Genomic DNA, 21,730 nt, shown 5'->3' with positions numbered 1-21,730 from the left:
TGGCTGTTGTTCTTTACTGATCACTGTTTATTTATTGATCCGCATGGGGCATTTGCCCTCACAGTTATCCAACGCGGTTCTCACAAACAAACATAATAATAATAACATTTTAGAAATTAACTAAAAGAATACACAATGACAATGAATCAAATATGTAATTTTATTTAATGTAAATATTTACTTGAATAGAACAAAATCTTAAAATATGAAAACACATAGAACATCTGTGTGTGCGTGTGTGTGTATTTGTTTCAGGCGTGCGCAGCTCGACCCAAAAAACAACAAAATAAATTGGCTCATCTGTACAGAAGGTCAAAGGTCAGTCGCTCCTCATGACCTCTGACCTCCAAAACACCAAAGGCTGTCACCTGTTTAACTTCTCATCAAATCTGCAAAACATGGAGACACACAGTCAGTAGAATCAGTCGAGTGACACAGTAGAATTACAAAATACAGTAATGACAGTAGAAACTCTTACTGGCGGATGGCGTCTGGGATCTGAAGAGTTTCTGTGGGGATGAGCTCAGAAAGTTGCTGCAAACTGTGAACAAACTGCAGCTTCTTGCTGAACTTCTCACTGCAAAGGTCAGATGTCAAAGGTTACAGTCTGGGGAGCGACATGAGCTACAGAAGAGAAGGAAGCTACACACGCTACATCATGTGACACATCTACAGTTTACTGTTAGTGGATGTTAGTACTGCTTTCCACACGGCAACGTAACGCTGGACAGACTTGTAAAGGGTTGGGAAATTCTGGCACTGCATTAAACTGGGTTCCTCAAGGCTCAATCCTTGGGTCTATTTTATTCCTCTGGCTCTGACCATAGAACATTATAATACCTCCACAGTGTGTGTGTGTGTGTACCTGATGAAGGGCTTTACCAGTGTCAGCATGGCTCTGACGTACCAGGCAGGATGGACGACCAGCAGACCTTTCAGGTCCTTCTTCAGCCTGGAAACAACATTTACATGTCACGGCGCCTCAGAAGAGCTGAGGCGATCACAGCTGACGACACCCACCCTGCACACCACCTGTTTGAACTGCTGCCCTCAGGCCGGCGGTACCGGTCCATCAGGACTAGGACCAATAGACTAAGGGACAGCTTCTTTCCTCAAGCCATCACTGCACTGAACACTTAAGAACTACGTACCTCAGACAAGAACTATCTACCTCAGACAAGAACTATCTACCTCAGACAAGAACTACCTACCTCAGATAGAACTACCTACCTCAGACTGTGTGCAATATACTATATTCTGTGCAATAACATGTACCTTGTGCTCAAACCGCACATACTCATTCAGCCAAGGTACCTCAAGTAGCTAGTTTTGTTGTTTATGTAACTTATTATCGGTTTGTTCTTTTGTACTTTTTTTACCTTTCGGCACTAATGTCCTCACTTCTCACTCATTTGGGTGCGTGTGAGCGGGTCTGTATGAGAGCTGAATGTGCGTGTGAATGTTTAGGTTATTCCGTATATATGGTATGTCTGCTGAGATGAATGCGATGCTGAATGTGAGAATGGCTGCCTGTGTTCCATTGTATGTCTACTGTGTGTCTATTGTAGCTACACCGCAATTCCGTTGTACCATGTACAATGACAATAAAGCTTCTAATCTAATCTAATCTAATCAGTGCTCAGATTACAACCGGCCGCCACGGAGACCGCGGTGAGGCATAACTCCATTCCTCAGGTAAGTCCAGGTGAGTGAAACCGTCGCACCTCCGGTCGATGGACAGGTAGCACTTATGGAGCCACTTGATGGCCGGCAGTTTGTTCCTGGGAGCCATGGCGCACAGATAGACCAGCAGGTAGTTCTCCGAGACCATCAGGTCCAAGGTGCCCACAATGTACCTGAAAACACACACACACACACACACAGAGGTGCTGTGACGTCTGCATCCAGGTGCTCGTCAATGTCCCCTTCAGACTGCAGACCCTCACCTGAACAGGTTGTCCATGACATACTCGTAGTTTTCCACTGTGTTCTCCGGCAGGTAACAGGAAGTGAAGAGGATGATGGCGTTCATCCCGTCGCCATAGTAACCTGATAACCGATCCCACACAGAGGACTTCAACTTCACAAATTTCAGGTTGCAACAAATCAAACTCAGGTTCAAGTGAGTGAATATGTTACAGGTGTGTGACAGGTGTGTTACAGGTGTGTGACCGGTGTGTTACAGGTGTGTGACCGGTGTGTTACAGGTGTGTGACAGGTATGTGACAGGTGTGTGAGTGACCTCCTGACCTCCATGTGACAGGACCTGCAGATACGGCTCCAAGACACTCATGTTGACTTGGTACTCGTGTCCAGAGATGCAGAACCTCCTCCAGCGACGCCCACTGCCGTCTACCTGGTCGAACTCCACAAGGCCCTCAAACGGCTCCACTGGGCTCCTGACCACGCCCGCCGCTCCACCCCTCTCCGCCCGAGGGAGGTCGTCTGTCAGAGAGGGGTCGGAGGTCAACCTCTAACCGTGGCCCTCTCAGTGCCTCTCGCGGCGTGTCTCACCTTCCCACTCCAGGTCGTGGTTGCCATCCGGCAGAGTTTCCGTCTCGCTGTCCGACGGCGTCTCCAGAGCTTCCAGGTTGATGTCGAGTGACGGCGTCTCGTCCGGCGACGCCGACAGCGCGGCCGCGGAGAAGCTGTCGTTGTTGGAGTCACGGCGACCCAGAGTGAGATTGAGAGGCGGTGCGGGGAGGCGCTTCTTACCTCCGCTTCCAACTGCACCCGATAGGGCCAGGCTGGTGGGCGGGGCTGAGGTTACAACAGGTGGCAGGGAAAGCAGAGGCTTTTATTTTGAAGAACAATATTGGTTAAAGTTAGTTAATGAAGCTCTTATGAACACAAACAGGATGTTCACCTGGGCCCCCTTCATCTTCTGCTGGACTTCCTGCCTCCTCTGGACTCCCACAATCCTCAGGGAGCGGCCTGGACCATCAAAACAACAGCGGGACACGAGATTGGTTGAGAAGCTTGGTTGGCATCGTTTAGCTACAGTTTGGAAGCTATTTTCCTCAGATAGCACCTGTTAGCTTCATTTACCCTTAGAGAGCGTCTGTTGGCTTCAGTTAAGTTCTGACAATGGATATTATCATCTTTTAAGTCTCATTAGCATCTGTTAGCTTGAGATGATATGTTAGACTCTGTCAGCGTTCATTATTCAGCATTCATTAGTTCCTGTCAGCATTTGTTAGTATGACCTGTCGGTGGTTCCGACAGTTTTCTTTAACATCTTGTAACATTGTCTTTCACTGCTTATTAGCATCCGTTACTTTTAGCACCTGTTCGTTCAGTTAGCATCTGTCAGTGTCACTTCTGATTAGCATTTGTTGTTGTTTTGACCTCTGACCTTGGGAAGCCGTCATCCTGCCACTCCTCATTCAGCTCCATGCCCTGGAGGTTGGGGGGGCCAGCAGCAGCCCTGCATGGACATAAACAAGATGTTAGCCCGTGAGCACGGTCGTCCGTCAACGCTCTGTTCAGGTGAGCCTCACCTGTCCACAGGTGAGTGTGTTCAGTTCACCGGCCGTTCGCTCTCAATCAGATCAGACTGAACTAACTTGCCAAACCGCTCTCGTACAGGCACACCTGAGACAGTCGCTTTCTTCCTCTATTTGGAGCCGTGCTGGTAAGCGCATCCAGGTAATCACACCTGTGTTTGTGTGTGTGTGTGCGTAGGTGTCAGGTGCAGGCCATCCTTCAGGCAAAGAGTCTTGTTTCCACGGTGGTGCCTTCAGGGTTGAGCGAGAAACATCAGGACTGACGGTCGATCCTGTAGCCGAGGTCAGTGGCGGTCTTTGAAGAGTTCCACGGTGTCGAGACCCCTTCCAGGCTCCCCGCAGTTATTCTCTGGCAAGCGCAACTTCCTGTCATCTTCCTTGAGGAGGTTCTTAAAACACCAGGTGCTTCATGGTTTGCTCAGATGGTTCAAGGGGAACTCGGAGAGGTTATTTCAGGAGGCTCATAGCTGCTCGTTTCAAGGGTTGCAGGAGTCCTCCAAGTCGTTCCAGAGGAGCTCCAGCAGGCTCGAGGATCCTTCAGGACATTCCAAGACGGGTTTTGAAAGTTTCTTTCAGAATAATATAAGACGTTTTCCAACTGTCTGACCAACAGTTTCTGTGCTGGAGTAAGTTTGGCGAAACAGCAGCTCAGAGGTTGTTCAGAAAGGAAACTGCAAATCATGAATGAGTGGGGATGAGCCGAAGATTCAAGAGAGTTCTGGACGTCTTTGAGGGATTGCCCGGGAGCTTCGGACCAAAATAACCCACGAAATCATTTTTGATGTCGTCCAGCGTGAAACAGTCCTGGAAGCAGATGGTGGACAGAGGTGATGTCACGGATGGAAGCTGAACGATGGATGAAGAATCTGCTCCTGCCTCTCTTCTGTGTCCGACACCATGATGAAGACCTCAGGTTACACAGGGAACATCTGATCCCATGGCGGAGAGAACCAAGAGCAGGGAACGAGAGAGAGAGAGAGAGAGAGAGAGAGAGAGAAGAGAGAGAGAGAGAGAGAAAAAGAAAGAGCTGTATGGTGGCTCAGGTGTGAATATCAAATATTCAAACGTACCCGTGTTGACTTTCTGTGGGGGAGCTCATGATGTCACGATGATGTCACGGCGTGTTTTGACCACACGTCTGACCGTCGCTTTCTTTGTGTGTGTGTGTGTGTGTGTGTATGTGTATGCCTGTGTGTGTGTCAGAGAGGCTCGCCCGCCTCGTTCTGCCTGACAGGTTAAGCTGCATTTCAGCGCAGAGCTGGTCTGATTGGTGCAGGTTCCACCTGCACCGTGACGGCAGGTGAGGCCGCATTAATATTCAGCGATCAGGAAGTGGTGGTCTTCCTCAGGGTCACCTGACACCTCAGCACGTCACCACACAGGTGAGCTGTTCCACACCCAGCTTCATTCCTGAAATTCCAAGTGTCCCTCAGCAATGGGACATGGGTGCTGTTAGACATACCGACTGTGTGCAGTGTGACGTCAGCAGTGATGCAGCTGTTTGGCGGGTGTGGGAGGCTCTGATGCGTCTGGGTCAAAGGTCAAGCAGCATGATTGTCTTTAACAGCTGGCTGAACGCAGCTGATCACTGCTTTTTGTTTTTCCATTTTACTTTTTGCTTTCTTGTCACTACAATTAGAACTGACAATACGCACAATGTGCATCCGTTTTGTTGAAAAACCCAAGAAAGTAAAAAAAAAAAAAAAAGTAACGATGGAACCCGACACAAAATAAAACACCCCCTTTCACAATAAGAGTCCTAAAACGTTGTTGTTGAGTGAACAGTTTAGCCACAAATGCTCATTTATGCTGGTCACTTCCTGTTTGGATTCAGGGAAGCAAACAGAAACAAAGACTAAAGAAAAATCAAATCTTTGGAAACATTTATTTTGAAGGTACACTTTGAACCATCCAACAGTCCAGGTCTTAATGCAGGTCCAAGTCTTTTAACAGATGATGGTTCTGGATCTGTGGGTTGTGGATGTGGTTCTTCAGTGACCGTCTCCGTGGTGACCATGGCGCCGATGATTGACAGCTCAGAGGTCAGAGGTCATCCTGCTGAACTTGTCCTCCAGGTCCTGAGCACTGATGTGCGGCAGACCCCCGTCCAGAGGGCACCCGTCCACCAGGCTGTTCATCGGGGTCGGAGGCACTTGACACTCCTCGTCGTCGTCCTCATCCTCCGCGTTGCTACGGCGACCGCCTCCACACCGATCCTTCAGGAAGTCCTTCACCAGGGGGAGGAGCTTCTTACGGGACGCCAGTGTGTTCCCTGGAATGAGAGCGTGAGGGTCAGCGGGTGGGGGAGGGGTGAGCGGAGGGCAGCGAGGGGTGGAGTGCTACGTCTCACCCTGCTGATAGGCTGAGATGGAAGGATGGGGGCTGCTGATTGGACTGAGGTTGAGGGCGGGGCTTCGGGCCTGTTCCAGGTACCGGCTCACCTGGGGAGGGAGGACACTGTTGCCATGACAACCACACCACGACTGAGTGACAGGCGTGCGAAGAAGAGGGGGCGTGTACCTGCCGCCTGTCGGGGGCGCTGTGGCTGAACACAGCCAGCTCTCTGATTGGCTCTTTGCTCTCGGTGAAGGAGATTGTCATCAGCAGCAGCAAATCAAATCCAAGCTTCTGGCAGAAGGAAGAAAGCTCCGCCTCCAACCCCTCCCTCTGCAGGAAGTCCTGTCTCACACACGCCACACACACTGTACTACACACTGTACTAATTCAGTGTGTTTAAGTGCTCACTGACCTCCAGGGTGATGTAGAGAACGGAGATGGCGAGATTCAAACTTCCTGAAACAGCTTTCATGTCCTTTAACAACATTTGTTCAGTGTTCAGACCTGAGGACGGAAAATAGACACCGTCACACACCGTATGTACTACAACATATACAAACATAAATACTGCAAAGTACCTGAAGCTGAGTACAGGAGGAGGACAGCAGGTACCAACTCACCTGACACGTCAAACTTGGCGTTCTGCAGTGCGTTGAACAGAGCGCCTCTTGGAGGCAGGGCGGGGAACCGCGACTCCAACGTCGCCGCATACTGACTGTCTTTACCTGTAACCTTACCTGCAGCAGGGGACATGTTGACACAGTCCAGCACCACCGCCGCTGCAGAGAGAGAGAGAGACAGAGACAGAGAGAGGGAGAGAGACTTTTTTGTCATTGTCATTAAGAGGTATTGTGAGTAGAATTTTCCATTTTTTAATAAGACCATAAGCAATTGTGGATAAAGTGAAATGGTGTGATGACAGTGTGTGTGTGTGTGTGTGTGTGTGTGTGTGTGTGTGTGTGTGTGTGTGTGTTTGTACCGTAGAGCAGTTGTGCGAGCTGCTGGTTCAGGATATGTGGAGCTTTCTGGATGACGCGTTCTGTTACTAAGGTGGCGCAGGAACCCACCATCTCCACGGTAACAGGGCAGGATGGGGAGGTCTCCCTCTCCAGCTGGTGGTGGTCGATCACCTCCACCACTGCCCCCTCCAGGTCATGGTCTGAACTGCAGGAGAGAGGATCATGGTCAGCTGGACAGGTGTGTGTATTGTCAGTGGGACAGGTGTGTGAGGTCACCTGGGCAGAACGTTGTGGTCCACCAGTGTCAGGCGCAGGCGGCCGGCCCGGTGCAGCGCTCGCAGGTCCAGCTGGTCTCTGAAGATGAGAAGGTCGGGAGACAGGCCGGTCTGGCGCAGCAGGAAGAGGTTGTCGGAGCGCAGCAGCAGCTCGGACTGACGGATATTCAGCAGAGGGACAGCAAACGCATCGCCAGGTGCAGTCTGACAGAGACGGGGGGTGGAAGGTGGGGGGGCGGTTTCACACCTGAAGCCACCAGACACGATCAGCAACTGACTGGCCGGACACTCACCTTAAACAGGAAGTATGCATAGACCAGAGCAGACACCATGGAGTCCAGGTCGCAGGCCTCGTTGCCCAGAACCACATGGAGGCCCGGAGAGTCCTGGGCCGAGCCGGTCTGAGGGACAGGGACCGGGACAGGGACACAGGTTAAAACCATCTTATGAGAAACACCCGAGAAGCAGAAGACTGTGCAGGTGCAGTGTGTGGTGGTGTTCTGATGGGCAGCGCTCTGCTGGCGGGTCAGACTGTGACGGGGTTCAGAGGACCACGGTCTGAGTCCGGCCGCCGTAGGACGGGGAACGAGATCTGAGTCCGGCCGCCGCAGGACGGGGAACGAGATCTGAGTCCGGCCGCCAGAGGATGAGACCCGCTACTGTTAAGCCTGTCTGTTGAGCCAAAACGTCCTTTTTTTCTCCCAGTCGTTCTTAAAAAGTTTCCCGTCCAAATGGGCAACATCTGCGTCCATACAACACCGCAAAAACTACCGAAAATAATGTAGTACATATGCCAGGCCTATAGGTGGCGCTGTAACAATGCCACAGATACACCTGACATCATAATTTTTGACTGCGAACACCAACCAAACGCAACCAAAGTGATCGTATAAACGAGGCCTGAGAGAGTAACGGAGTAACAGAACTCCTGAACTTAATCTTCGCGTTTTGATTTATGCTGAATATTCATCTTTAATCCTAAACTCACCATGAGACTGTTTTACGTCCATGTGTACGCTCACGACGCCTCCTGCAGGCCGCAGAGTGAACCACATGTTTGAACAGGCTCACGTGCTAACCTGTGTGTTTGTGTTCATGTTGTGTGTGTGTGTGTGTGTGTGTTACCTTCACGGCCTGCTGACAGCTCTTCAGGAACTCCTCCATTTTCCCCCGTTAGCCGTTAGCCGCTAGCCGCCGCTACTCGGCTCGGTTTCACGGAGCCGGTGGACTCGGTCGCGGCCCCGGCGGCTGACCGGCGGCGGGCGGTCGGTCACAGTCGGTCCGGTAACGGTCACACCGTGGGTCCGCTGCTGGCGCTGGAGCCGGGTGAAAGGTCGAGACGCGTTCACGGACACATTCAAAGCGCGGAAAAATATACGACACACAACGAGGGGACGTGGGTTCGATTCCAACCGGGAGACCTGCAGTGTGGAGCTCCCCGAGCCTTATGATCTTCCTGAGCCTACATGTGTTTAAAAGCAAATCCCAATTTAATATAAAAACATTTCACATTGTCCTTTCTGACAAAAAAAATAGAATGATAATTACAATTAATCAGAGAACCAGTTACAAGTCATAACATTTGAAAAAACAACCATTAATATTTTAAGTCAGGTGCGCCCTGAATATGCAGACGTTTCATATTTCCTGCTGTCTTTAAATGCAACTCAAGTCCACTCTCTCGTGGAGTTCTGGGTAATGTAGTTCATCGAGTTTGAGTTGAAAATAACGGACATGAGTAATAATCCAAGGAGAACCAAGTGCAAGAAGTTAAAGAGAACATCAAAAAGAACTGGATGGTGAAAGAGTAGAAAGAAGATGGAACGGAAAATGATAAAAACATGACAAAATATCTGGGGTGGAAGACAAGCTTCTAAAACATTAAAATAATTGGCTAAATCACAAATAAGTTAACTTCAAAACAAATTACAAATTTACAGATTAAAACGGGGGAAAAAATAACTAAAATCTGAACTAAAACAAAATATGAGTGGAATGGAAGTCATATGATTACCAAAGCGAAACAGGAAGTGACGTGTTACCAGGTAAAACAGGAAGTGATACGATTCTTACTGGAATATCCGTCTCCCCTTTGGAGGCTTGTTTCTCTGCATTTAACTCATCCTATTCATAATTAACCGTAACTATACACACTGTGCTGTGGCTGCCACGGTGCAGCAGTTAGAGATCAGATGTTTTGCTCAGGGACATACAGCAGAGAACTCCCATCTGTGGAATTTGAACCTACAAACTAGATTTGTTTGTTCTCCCCCCCCCCCCAATAAAGAGACGTGCCTATTTTTCTTAAAACTCTTTTAATAATCACTTTTGTTTCATGTTTGTCGTCATATTGAAAAGTTTACTGACATTCAGTCGACCTGTTTCTGCTCAGAGAATTCAGTTTGAGTCCATCTCCTGGTCTGTCTCAGCTCTTCGTTTCATCGCTGAGCTCCGAACTGATGAGGCGACGACCGCGATGGTCACAAACTGATCCCGAACACTGGTTTACAGGAACATCCCACTGGAGACTTTAGGACCCTGGCTGGTTTACGGTCTATCTGAGGACGGCGTAGCCAGGCTGTACCATGCAGACTCTCATAAAGGAGCGTACAGTCGGCTGTCCCTGCGACCCGACGTTACATCTTCTCCACGTAGTTTCCAGGAAACATGCCCTCTCTGCCGCGCAGCCGACCGTACCACCAACCGGACGGATCTGCAGGGACGGAGATGAAGAACAGGAGGTACGATAGTCAGATACATGAGAAACCACAGTGTCCCCTTTGGTTTCAGATGTGTTACTGCAGCATTAAGAAAGTCAGGACAATAACTCAGCCTCAGCATCCACAGAAGTACAGTCTAAGTAGAATAAACAACCATAGCACAACGAGCAGTCCTTTAACCAAACCACTGTATTAGTACAATCAGTACCATTAGCAGTAATAGCAACTTTAACAATACAGCTGGAAGTACTTGTAGCGTCAGCGTATTAACAATATTGGTAGTGATTTTATAAGCATTTAGACGTGTTTGCAGTACCTTTTCGCATTATCAGCATTGTTACTACTATGTGTTTAGCATTAGCAGGGATGACAGTGGCTTAACTCGGAGTTTGCAGAAGCAGCAAGAGTGCGCAGTACCTTCGGTGAGTATGTCGATGATGTCGTCGGCATTGAAGCTCAGCTCGTCTGTGTCCTGGGCGTCGTAGGCGTACAGAGCTCTACACTGAGGAGTCCGGGGCTTCGGTTTGGGGCGACCCGCTCCGGGAACTGGCTTCACCTCCTTCGACCGCCGCCGGTGCATCCTGCAGACGAGGAGCAGGGATTATACCATCGCCGGGAACCTTGCGTCTACTACCAGCTGGTGGTCATCCTCCTGACTGACGACGCTGTATCAGCTTGGTTGTGGTTTAGCTGGTTAAAAAATCCTACAAGTTGAAAATTAAACAGTACTTTTTCACTCCCACCCTGCTGCTTTACCTGGATGTTCGACGTGGACAGAGAAACTAAAGAGTGCTGATCAACGCTGTACAACAGGTACAACCACCAGAAGCAGCTTGAGAACAGTGTGAAATAAAAATGTCTCCAGATCGAAATGAGAGTCAACCGCAAACATTCTTTCTATTTTTATGAGAAGAAGAAGAAGAAGCCGAATTTTCTTCTCTTTAAAGCTGAAAAATTTGTTTTAATTGGTGGGAAGTGGTAGAAACGATTCTTATGTGTTGGTGCGACCGAGTCTCACCCTGCGGCGCCCTGGTCCGGGACACTCATGAAGCCCATGTCGTTGTTTTGGTGAGTTCGGTTGGAAGAGCGCTGCTGGTTGTGGAGGCGGGGCAGGGTGGGCTGTTCCATGCTGGACTGCTGCCTCAGGAGCGAGCCTCTGGAGGCGGCCCCTCGGCTGGGAGCTCCGCCCCCTCTGGAGCGGGCAGCTGTGGCAAAAAAAGTAACGCGAGTTTCTTGCCTTTGGACGGAACAGAGCTCGCAGCCGAAGTTGGGTCTCACCTGAGCTGTGCTGCCCGCTGGGCGGAGCGTGGCCCCCCATGTGGCGGCTCTTCCGGGTGTCTCTCCTGGTGGGTCCTGCAGAGCGACGGCGAGGTTAGGGCGCAGGACACAACGGGACGACAAAATCATGCGAACACAGGCGGCGAAAACTCACGGGAGTTCTTGGGCAGACCCGGTCCGATGGACACTTGCAGGACCTTTCCGCTGGGCTTCAGGACCGCATCGTCTCCCTGACCCGCCTGGAACTGGATCTGTCTGGATCCCGAGGAACTGAACGGACCCCAGCCCCCTTTCTTCACCTTAAACTCCAGACTGCAGACACAAAGATCCATGCAGATAGTTTACGATTTCAGGAAATGATGGTGACGGACCGAATGAGACACGTGGACAGTGACCGACTGTCCCTCCACTCACAGATTGTTGAATTTGAGTGGCAGCTGCTTGTCTGTCTTCTCCTGATAACGTTTCACCAGCAGACTGAGGAACTCCGTCTTAAACATGCTCTGGAGAACGCTGTCGTACTCTTCCTCGTGGACGACGAAGAAGTCGTCCTGCAGAGTGCTGAGCAGCGGACAGAGAGAAAGAGAAAAGAGACAGACAGACGGAGATAGAAAGGCGGAGGGAAAGCATCTCTGAAACTACAGTGAATGAGGAACTGTGGAGATTAAAAAGAAGGGACTTTTAATATTTTAATCCAGAGTCGAGTCCAGAGAAGAAAGGTGTTCACAACCAGAATAAGTCCAATAATCTTTGAAAACCACAAATAAGTTTACTGTTGATACGGGATCTTCTGGGTTTACAGGTAGTTTGTTGATGCTGCTGGTTCTAGTGGTAGTTTCAGTCCTGGTTCTGGTGTCGTACCTCATGGAAACAGACTGGATCCTGTTGACCTCGATCTTCCTTTTCAGAACTTCCTGAATCTGACCCTTATCTGGACCTTGTTTCACCTTCTCCCGGCCAATCAGGTAGAGGAACTTGGACGTCAGGATGAGGTCTCGCTTCACCGACTGAGGAACAAGAGAAACAAGAGTTGCTGCCGTTAACATCTGTGACTTGAGCGCCCTGTTCTCGTTGTTTGATCAATCCACCAATCAGAGAGCTTTCTGGTTCATTTTTGGTCGTATATCTAGCCATCCTTCGTCATCGTGGAAATGGAGGACCGGTCAAAAGGTACTAAGTCTAAAGATGGTGAAATGGTAAGTATGGGTCAGCTGGTGGAGAACCTAATGAACCTGCCGTCCTCTTGGAGAACCACCTCCATAGTCAGAGGGAGAAGCAGGTTCTTACCCTGAATCTTCGGTCGTATTTCATCACCACGTCGGCGAAGTCGATCCTTTCCCTGCGGCCCACGAACTGCCGGATCTCAGGATGGTTGTCGGTTCCGATGTAGTCGCCCACAAAGTTCCTGTTGATGCTGTTCCTGCGGCGCTCCTTCTTGTTGAGCAGAACGTCGGAGGCTGGAAGAGACAGGAGACACCTGGAGACACTGACCCAGGATGGAGACATCTGTGGTGATGAAGACCAGCCTCACCTTCCTCCCTCATCTTCACGTATTTGCGGACTGCGATGTGTTTACGCCACGCCTTCTGGATGACCCGAGCGTACCCGTTAAATTTCCTCTCCCTCATTTCCTCCAGCAGGAAGAGCTGCACGCAGGGGACACATCAGCATGTCTGTCAGCGTCCAGTCTCTCCGTCAGCGTCCAGTCTCTCCGTCAGTGTCCAGTCTCTCCGTCAGTGTCCAGTCTCTCCGTCAGCGTTCAGTCTCTCCGTCAGTGTCCAGTCTCTCCATCAGCGTCCAGTCTCTCCGTCAGCGTCCAGTCTCTCCGTCAGTGTCCAGTCTCTCTTGTCAGTGTCCAGTCTCTCTTGTCAGTGTCCAGTCTCGCCATCAGCGTCCAGTCTCTCCGTCAGCGTCCAGTCTCTCCGTCAGCGTCCAGTTTCTCCGTCAGCGTCCAGTCTCTCTGTTAGTGTCCAGTCTGTCTGTCTCTGTGTCATGTCCAGTCTCTCTCGGTGAGCATCTCATCATACTACTCCACCTGATCAGATCGTACCGACTCTGGAGCTTTAATGAAGACTTTGGACTTCCCCAGCTGGAACTGATCCTGGTCCATGTGGACGGACTTGAGGAGGTGCAGAACTCCCTGGCGCTGCTCGCCTCTCCACTGAGGCCAGCTCTCCTTGGTCAGGATGGCATACCTGCAGGAGAACTGCATTGGTCAACGTGTCCAAAGCAGCTAGACAGACGTCCGCTTCTGAGCCGGGCTTTGACCTCTGACCTGTGCAGGAACTTGTTGAAGACTCGTCTGTAGGCGTATCCGGCTCGGCGGACTCTGATGTTCTCGCGCAGGCCGAGGTACTCCACCTGGTGCCTGACCCGGTTGTCCTCCCAGTCCCGGGGCCGTTTGGTCTCGTTGGGTTTGATGCAGCGGATGTAGTGGGGGGTGCACTTCATCAGGGTCTGCACCAGAGAGTTGGCTTGTTTCTGCAGAGCGACAGGAACGTCAGAATGTTGGATGGACAGAATCAAACAACCATCAGAGAAAACACAGTCAGGGAACCATCACCTGAGAACCACTAGCAGAAAACCAGAGAAGCATCAGAAAACCACCGTCACAGAACCACAGAGAACTAGAATTATTGTCCAGTGGTGGCGAAGAGGCTAGAGAAGCGGACCTGAGATTGGAAGTTGGCAGGTTTGAACCCCACAGCAGACGGGTCGCCACTGTGGGACCGCCATCAGCTCCCCGGAGCGCCCAAATATGGCTGCCCACCGCACCCTACAAATAGGATGGGTAAATGCGGGGAAAAGGAATTTTCCTAAAGGGATTAATAAAGTATGATTAGTTTAGTTTAATGTAGAGCCAGAGAACCACAGAAAGAAGGTTAGAAAAGGATCAGGTAAGAGAACCACCAGCCGAGAACAACAGGGATCCTCTCAAATAGAACCACGGTTACAGAATACGGCTGCGAGAACCACATGATTTACGAAGAATAATCACTTTGGGATTTTTGTTGTTGTTATTTCTCTCAAATATAACCAACGCCAGCTGTGGCCAGTCTGTTTTTGTTTTTCTTAACCACATGCCAGACAGAACAAGCTCAGAGAACCAGAGATCCTCCTGCAGAGAAGCGACGAGTCTTTGCATCACATTTGGACTTCCTCACCTTGATCTTGATACTCGCCGTGGACGGTCGTCCCCTCTTCTCCGCCTCCAGGTTCTCAGGGAACAGAGCCTTGATGAACGGACTAACCACACACACACACATCAGGCGCTTTAGAAAGAACACACCTGCACTTGATACACACACACACTCTACTTACAACTCGCTGCTCTGCATCAGCTCGATGATGTCGTTAAACAACACGTCTCGGTTCCGCTCACAAAACCCATTTGCATCATAGGACACCTGAACAAACACACATAGATGCGTTGCAGGATTATTATTGACGTGTTACGTTCAGATTATAGGCATGTTTGCTACTTGTTTGTTGCCTTCGCCAATAAAAGTTGGGGTGAGGGTTATGTTTTTGTCTTTTTGAGTGTATTTATTTATCGCTTTGTATGTATTTATATATTTTACCTTTAACTTCAGGACCAATCGATTACATTTTGGGATGTTAATGGCTGACTAGTTCTGAATAAATCCCCCAAAACTGCGATAAAACGCCCCATACAAAGCGGATGGGAGAGGCACCTCATGGAGGAAGTCAAAGGATATTCACGGCTGTTGCCATGGAGACGTTCTGGAGTTCACGGTTAATATCTCAGCTCGGTAAGTATCCAGAACCAGCAGTGTGAGTGCTTTGACTTGGTTAGTGGTTTACAGGTGTGAAAGTGGTGTTACAGGTATAATCCAGATGTGTTAAAGTGCGCTCCAGGTGTGTTGGCAGCGTGTTACAGCCGTGTACCTTGCCGGCGTAGTGGTGCACGATGAAGCCTTTGTTCCAGCTGCTGAAGTGTTCGTGGGATCCCACCTGCCCCTGCAGCTTCTGCAGCAGCGTCTGATCCGCCCCCTCACCTTTGGCGTGCATCGTTGCACAAACATCGTCCAGAATGCTCATGATCCCAGGAGGATTCTGGGGAACGACGGAGGACTTAAGAGACGGCTCCCGTCCGGCTCCCGCCCCGAGCTCTGCGGCCGACTCACCAACTTGGACTCGATGAGGTCACAGACCACCTTGTTGTTGAAGTATTCGATGGGAGTCCAGCTGATTCCCTCTTGAACGTATTCCTCCTGCAGACACCAACCTGTCGTTTACACCCCGGAGCCTTAACCTCCAACTCCAAATCTCACTGTGGAAGGTTTCAGGCTCTCAGCAGAGCTGCGCTCACTACAGTGAAGAGCCTCTCAGCCAGTTCTACACCTCAAAATTGAGTCCAATGAATGACTTTTGACTGCAATTCAAATTTCTGAGATTCTTCTGACAAAAACATCCAAACATCAGGGGTGGAATTTGAAGAGGATTAACATCAGTCAACATAAAAAAAGCAGACACTATTCTTGGACATGGTGCTCCTCAAGGTTCAGCTCTGGGTCCCTGCTGTTTTCCAGCCCATTCACATGGACTAAGGTGAAATTCCTATTTTACATTTATGTTGTTGACAATATGATCAGAGCAGAGGGAGTGCCACCATGTGCTACAGGGCTTTGAATTACTCACAACAATAAAATAGTTTTCTGTTTTGAAGAGCTTGTTTCACTGATTTTTTTTTGTCTCTCATCACGAGCAACTTGAGTGAATTTAATCATTCAATTTTAATCACATCTCAATGTGATGGAAGAAGAAATGTTTTTGATGTCAGTTTGGTAGAACAATCAATAAGTCAGGTCTCGGTTCAGGTCCCCTGTGTTCCGTTAGTACTGGTAGTACGACTCAGCCTGTTGTGTTCTAGCACTCGGTACGTTCCCAGCGTTACCTGCTCGGCCTTCAGGGTGAGCTCGATGAAGATCTGCTGAAGCTTCTCGTTCACGAAGTTGATGCAGAACTGCTCAAAGCCGTTTTGCTGAAAACAGACAGAGGCTGCTCGTTACTGTGGCAAAGTGACTCTCGGGGTGACTTGTTGGGTTTCCCGCCGCTAAGAGCGGCTAGAAATGAATGTGTTGTATGTGGTGCTGCAGAAATACAGTTAAATTGAAATTAATTGAACTGAATCAGAATTTCCACTGAAGGTGTGTTTACCTGGAAGATCTCAAAGCCATAGATATCGAGGACTCCCACGTTGAGGTCCTCCTGGTCCTTCTGCATGGCTGCGTTGATGCTCTGCAGGATACACACACACACACATGAACAACAACAACAACACACACACACACACACACACACACACAGCAGTGGACACGGTGAACAGTGGAGGACTGACGTGGACCAGGAAGTCGAAGAGTCGGGTGTACAGCGCCTTGGACAGGGCGTCCCGGGTGAAACAGGCCTGTTCCGTGTTCAGGGTCACTGAGATGGACTCGGTCTTCCCTCCCCACCGACTGTCCATCACCCTGCTGGTCAACTTCTGGCACAGACTGTCCTGAGGGATCCCCAGCAGGTAGGCCGGGAAGGCCAGGACTGAGGACGGAACGAGACGGCGTCGTTTAGTGCTACTCTTCTTCGTTGTATTTTATTTGCAGGAATGTGGCTGCCACCTGAAGTAATGTGAGCAAGGTGTGCAGTACTTACAGTCCTGACTCTCCACCACGGCGTAGTTGTTTTCTTCCCTGAAGTTGATATTACCCAGATGCAGAATTCCTGCCACAATCTGAAGAACCGAATCCTGATCCTCCATCGACAGACCCACCACAGACATCGCCGCCTACAGGCACACACAGGTACAGACGGGTACAGACATCGCCCCCTGCAGGCACTCACAGGTACAGACAGATGGGGGGGGGGTACTGGGGGTACCAGTGTATCAGCGAACTCCTTGCTGTCGTCCACATCCTCCACTGTGAAGGTTCCAGACTGGTTGAGGTAGACGTAGTAGTCAGGGGTCGTGACCCCAAGGTTCTCCCTCTGTTCTCCACTGGCCCCGCCCAGCAGCTGAGGTCAAAGGTCACACAGAAGTCGTCCGTCACATGTCAACCTCTGGCAGTACAAGGCGGCAGTAGTACTCTTTGCTATACCTGGTAGTAGATGTGGAAGTTTCGCTCTCCTTGATTTTGGGACACGACCCGAGTCTTCTCGAGTAAAAAGTTTGAGATTTTACCTCCATCGGGAGCTCCTCCTCGACTGAACTGGATCTCGAAGTATTTCCCCTGAAGGAGGAACGAGGGACAGAGGGACAGAGGGACAGAGGGAGTACTTACATGTTGTCCCGAGCACGTTGTGTGTATACTTTGCGTGAGTTTGTACTCACGAATCTGCTGGAGTTGTTGTTTCGGACAGTTTTGGCGTTCCCGAACGCCTCGAGCAGCGGGTTGGACTGAAGGATGATGTCTTTAACGTGCTGCAACACAAACACACCGTTACCTTTAGAGACAGCAGTCACCAGTACTGCGGGTACCGACAGTACTGTATATTTTTTGTCTGTAGTTTTAAATTTAATATGGACGGTACAGTGAGAACAAATAACTGCTTATCGAGAACACCTAGCCATAAATTCGTCTCATAATTCACAGAAGGAAATCGTCAACGCGAAGACGAGTTCAGTCCTGGTTTCACTGATCTTTGCGCTTCATCTGACACCCGTTGATCCGGAACGTTCCGATAGAAACTGCGTGAACAATGTGCTCCACACGGGTTTAAGTCGTCTCTAATGGGACAGAACCGAGAAGCCTAACCCTAACAAAACGACATGTGGAGTTCCTCAGGGCTCCAGCCTAGGTCCACTTCAGTTTAGCATCTACACCCTCCCACTGGCTCAGACAACAAGACAAGGTGCCATCGTGGCGACACAGAGTTACATCACTTCCTTGGAAAAGAGAGCGCATCAGATTTCAAAATAAAAACTTCTGGTCTACAAAACACAAAGAGTCAGGAGCATCTGGATATTTCAGATGTTCTGTGATGTTTGAGCCAAATATTTAAGTTTCAATTCTCCAAATATGCAGAATAAACCTGCAGCTTCGTCTCAGAGTACTTTAGATAGTTGATCATTTTTGCCTTTTATTGAGGACTGGATTTAATTTGAAATCTACTGGATCTTCAATTATTCTACATTTTCTTATTCTTATTTTAATTTCTGTGTCACAAATCTTCTCACCTGTATAATTCTCATAATGACAAGAGCTTTGAATTCACTTCAAATGGTAAACAGATAAAATCACCTCAACCTACTGCGAGTACTGACCTGTACTTTGTCGCCTCCTCCGGACACTTTGGACACGTAGCTCATGATGTATTTGGCGGCAACAGTTTTCCCTGCTCCACTTTCTCCACTAAAACACACACACACACACACACACACACACACACACACTGAATTGACACCAGAGGCGTGACGGTGTTGTGTTGTTGTGTTGAAGCCCCGCCTACCTGATGATGACACACTGGTTCTCGTTGTCGATCATCATGTTCCTGTACATGGTGTCAGCCAGAGCGTAGATGTGCGGCGGGTTTTCGTACTGAGCCTGGAGGGTTTGTCGTCACGTTTGATTGTCAGCGTGTCTTGTTTGTTAGCGTCAATGTTTTATTGGCGTGTTTGTCTCACCGCTCCCTGGTACAGCTCCACTTCTCTGTCGGTGAAATACGGCAGCTGCTTGAAGGGATTCACCGAGATCAGAACGTCACCGATGTAGGTCTGACCGACAGAGATTAAGGACCACAACCAGGACTAGAACCAGGACCACGGCATCACAACCAGAACCCGAGCAACGGGCGATGACAACTACCAGACCAGCACTGGAGGATACAAAGATGTAGTCGTCCATGTATCTCTTCTTCAGGTTGTCGGTGATGGCGTCCTCGTTGATCTTGGACAGCAGGACCATGTCGTCCACCCCGCTCACCTTCACATTCTGGGCCTGCCAATGGTATTGCTCCTTACTGCCCTGAAGGAGGCGGGACATAGAGGGAGGGCGGGTCAGCAGTGCACCTGTCAGGGTTTTTATTTAATTTCTTAATGTAATTCATTTATTTAAATGAACTAAGAGTGTAGCGCTTCAGAAGAAAGGCCTCAGCAGCTGCTGAGGACACAGCGCTGTCCTGGAGATACATATATATCTGTGTGAAAAAATATTCTGTCTCTGGTAGTTCAAGCATCATTGAGTGAATCGGTAATTTAATTATTATAACGGATATTTGTCTTCTCATGCATCCCGGGTCTCGCTCCTCCAGGCCTGTGAATGGATTCCCAGCATTCTTCAGTCCTGTGAGGACTTGTTGTCCTGAAAAGTGGCCACGCCTTGACGTGTTCGCCTCGACACGCCGAGAGGCGGAGTGTGTGTGTGTGTTAATGTGTGTGTGTGTGCCTTAAAGAGGGGTGATCGGGGTAAAGCGGGGATGACGGTGGTAAAAGAGCATTGATGAGGGGGGGGGGGTCATGGGTTGTGTGTTGCTCAGAGGCGGAGCTTGTTAACAGGCAAGGCAGACAGCTGCTTGGGGCTCCAGGCCACTAGGGGGCACCCAAGGGCTGACAAACTTTTAATTTCTGACTTCTTTTTTTTGGTTGTTGGTTTAAATTTATTTCTAAATATGTTTCATGCTTGGGGCCTCAGAACACGCTAGAATCTGTGTCGATGGAAAAACATAATGAGAAAAAAAAAAGGTGGTTAACAACAGAAAAGTGACCATCACAACAATTAAAACTGCCTTTAAAAGGCGGTAAAGTCGCCAGTGAGTAAAGTTTCCTTCACCTTCAAAAATCTCAGAAAGTGAAACCCTGACAGGAAGAGGTCTGGCAGACCCAAAGTGACAACAAGATGCAAAGCATTCTGGGAAATACAGTCCAAACATCACAAGCAGGCTTTTATGGTTGATCAGCGCCAACTGCTCCTTAAAACAGGACGTTGAATGGAGCGGGGGAAATGAAAACGAAGTCGGTTTCTCTCACGAAAAGCTCAATGGGAAGATAAAGGCAAGAAAAGTAAGAAATAATAAGAGTTAAGAGACTGGATATGAGACATTCAGAGTACGTCTTAACCTGCTGCCAACCTTCCAGCTCCCAGACTTTCAGAATTAAATGGCTTTAAGTGTGAGTGATGTGTAAAGTGGAACAGGAGACTATCGTCTGTTAAAAGTGGTTTACACAGTTATACTGTCATACAGTGGGCTGATCGATGCTGCATGTATGGAAACTCCTTACTGCTGCCATTCATCGCCTCTTTGTGACCTCTGAGACGCGGCTGGCAGGGTTTTTCTCTCCCTCTGGAGTACGATGGACCTACATTCCTTTATTTATCCCCAATGGCGGCTGTTGCAGTTGATATTGCAGCAAACAGACAACATTTCATAACTGGGCCGTCTGGGCGGGATTCAATCTAATCTGAGTGTTGTTCTCCTCGAGTTCCCACAATGCTCAGCGCCTGGAAACGTCATTGATGATGACACAAGAGCGATCCCCATGGAATCAGAAGTTTCCCGAAGTAAACAGCTTGTGTGACGGGCAGCCGGGACAGAGAAACAGCAGCCGTATTGAGAACGTCTCGGTTTCAGCTGCGAAGAGAAGAGTTGGAGCCGCAGGTCTGACAGACGCAAGAAAGAAGTCCTACTGAAGTGTAGAAATTATGGTTCCACAGTGTGTGACACCAAGAGTCCATCATGGAGGAGGAGGAGGAGGAGGAGGGGGAGGGACGGTCTGGAGCAGGTTTCCAGGGTGACTTGTGACAGAGTGAGAGACTCCCTGAACCAAAGCGTTGACCAGAACATCCTGATAATGACCCAGAACAGAGTCCAAGCTCTGGCAGAACTCCAGGAGGAACACAGAACAACAGGGACATTGTCTCCAGACTTCAGCCCCAATGAGGACAGTGACAGCAAGAATAAAAGTGTCACACATTTATGGAAACTTCTGCTGGAAGAACTTTATGAAGAACATTTGATTTCCAAAGCCACGGGTGTGTTCAGCCGTTACATCTGGTGTGACAATTTAGAATATATTTTGGTTTATTAATTATTTCTATGATTTCTTTTTAACTCGGATTATTTATTCGTTCTATACTTTTATTTTGGAGTACAATGAGACATTAAACTGCATGAAAAAATGTGGCTGTTCTATAAATGTTTGGCCCATATTGAACACAAACCCAGAATCATTTCTACATCTGTTGGTTATTTAGTTTATATTTTTCTCACTGTTATTTGGATTTTCATGAATTTTTTTTTTTTGTTTCCATTTTATTTTGAAGGAAAACAGGCAGCACACGTCCAGATCCAGGACCGTGTCCAGACTGAGGCTCAGAAACCACCAGCAGGTCTTATCAGGGTTCTTCTGATCGTTTGACTCACCATGTCTGCAGCTCTGCTCCACTTCCTGCTTCAGGTAAAAGTCCAGGAGTCTACTGTCTCAGGTGGATCCAGGTGGGTTCAGGGGGGATCCGGGTAGATCCCGGTGTTATGGGGGCTGACCCGGATCAGGTGGAGGTCCTGGTTCGGGTCTCTGGGGTCCGGTCCGGTCGTGTTCACTCGGACCGTGTGGCTGTGAGCTGCATTCCTCAGTACGTCTGTTTTTTTTTTTCCCTCCTCCTTCTGACTCCTGCAGGTGTGGACAGGTAGGAGCGCCTCCTCCT

At 49.2% G+C, this 21,730-nt stretch overlaps 3 protein-coding genes across 5 annotated transcripts; all 3 read right to left on the bottom strand.

Annotated features, from left to right (window-relative positions):
* Nucleotides 1–146: 146 nt before the first annotated feature.
* bnipl (BCL2 interacting protein like) lies at nucleotides 147–4,658 on the bottom strand. Of its 2 annotated transcripts, none has more exons than XM_080501159.1 (10): nucleotides 4,577–4,658; nucleotides 3,356–3,427; nucleotides 2,867–2,934; nucleotides 2,515–2,760; nucleotides 2,251–2,445; nucleotides 1,947–2,049; nucleotides 1,725–1,856; nucleotides 866–952; nucleotides 479–577; nucleotides 147–389 (listed from the first exon to the last, which is right to left on the bottom strand). In XM_080501159.1, exons 1-10 carry the CDS (start codon nucleotides 4,603–4,605, stop codon nucleotides 365–367), a joined length of 1,056 nt encoding a protein of 351 aa, XP_080357285.1. In that variant the 5' UTR covers nucleotides 4,606–4,658; the 3' UTR covers nucleotides 147–364. The 2 variants fall into 2 exon arrangements, with proteins under 2 accessions (XP_080357285.1, XP_080357286.1); XM_080501160.1 differs by lacking the exon at nucleotides 4,577–4,658 and adding an exon at nucleotides 3,501–4,240.
* A 727-nt stretch (nucleotides 4,659–5,385) lies between these two features.
* prune (prune exopolyphosphatase) lies at nucleotides 5,386–8,415 on the bottom strand. Its single transcript, XM_080501156.1, has 9 exons — nucleotides 8,203–8,415; nucleotides 7,371–7,478; nucleotides 7,079–7,281; nucleotides 6,823–7,007; nucleotides 6,464–6,622; nucleotides 6,256–6,347; nucleotides 6,027–6,185; nucleotides 5,857–5,947; nucleotides 5,386–5,778 (listed from the first exon to the last, which is right to left on the bottom strand). Exons 1-9 carry the CDS (start codon nucleotides 8,239–8,241, stop codon nucleotides 5,543–5,545), a joined length of 1,272 nt encoding a protein of 423 aa, XP_080357282.1. The 5' UTR covers nucleotides 8,242–8,415; the 3' UTR covers nucleotides 5,386–5,542.
* A 960-nt stretch (nucleotides 8,416–9,375) lies between these two features.
* myo1eb (myosin IEb) lies at nucleotides 9,376–21,605 on the bottom strand. 2 transcript variants are annotated; one of them, XM_080501143.1, is made up of 27 exons: nucleotides 21,450–21,605; nucleotides 18,917–19,054; nucleotides 18,715–18,804; nucleotides 18,540–18,634; nucleotides 18,355–18,442; nucleotides 17,422–17,511; nucleotides 17,189–17,320; nucleotides 16,971–17,105; nucleotides 16,746–16,878; nucleotides 16,438–16,634; nucleotides 16,257–16,337; nucleotides 15,994–16,080; nucleotides 15,224–15,310; nucleotides 14,985–15,152; nucleotides 14,397–14,482; nucleotides 14,240–14,321; nucleotides 13,351–13,556; nucleotides 13,126–13,270; nucleotides 12,607–12,721; nucleotides 12,363–12,532; nucleotides 11,937–12,082; nucleotides 11,490–11,636; nucleotides 11,230–11,387; nucleotides 11,076–11,150; nucleotides 10,816–11,002; nucleotides 10,215–10,378; nucleotides 9,376–9,790 (listed from the first exon to the last, which is right to left on the bottom strand). In XM_080501143.1, exons 1-27 carry the CDS (start codon nucleotides 21,450–21,452, stop codon nucleotides 9,714–9,716), a joined length of 3,282 nt encoding a protein of 1,093 aa, XP_080357269.1. In that variant the 5' UTR covers nucleotides 21,453–21,605; the 3' UTR covers nucleotides 9,376–9,713. The 2 variants fall into 2 exon arrangements, with proteins under 2 accessions (XP_080357269.1, XP_080357270.1); XM_080501144.1 differs by lacking the exons at nucleotides 9,376–9,790; nucleotides 10,215–10,378 and adding an exon at nucleotides 10,396–10,501.
* Between the last annotated feature and the right edge of the window lie 125 nt (nucleotides 21,606–21,730).

This window comes from Blennius ocellaris, assembly GCF_963422515.1.
Source record: "Blennius ocellaris genome assembly, chromosome: 8".
Taxonomy (NCBI): Eukaryota; Metazoa; Chordata; class Actinopteri; order Blenniiformes; family Blenniidae; genus Blennius; species Blennius ocellaris.
Note: the sequence above shows the minus strand (reverse complement) of the source record. Positions and strands in the feature narration are given on the sequence as shown.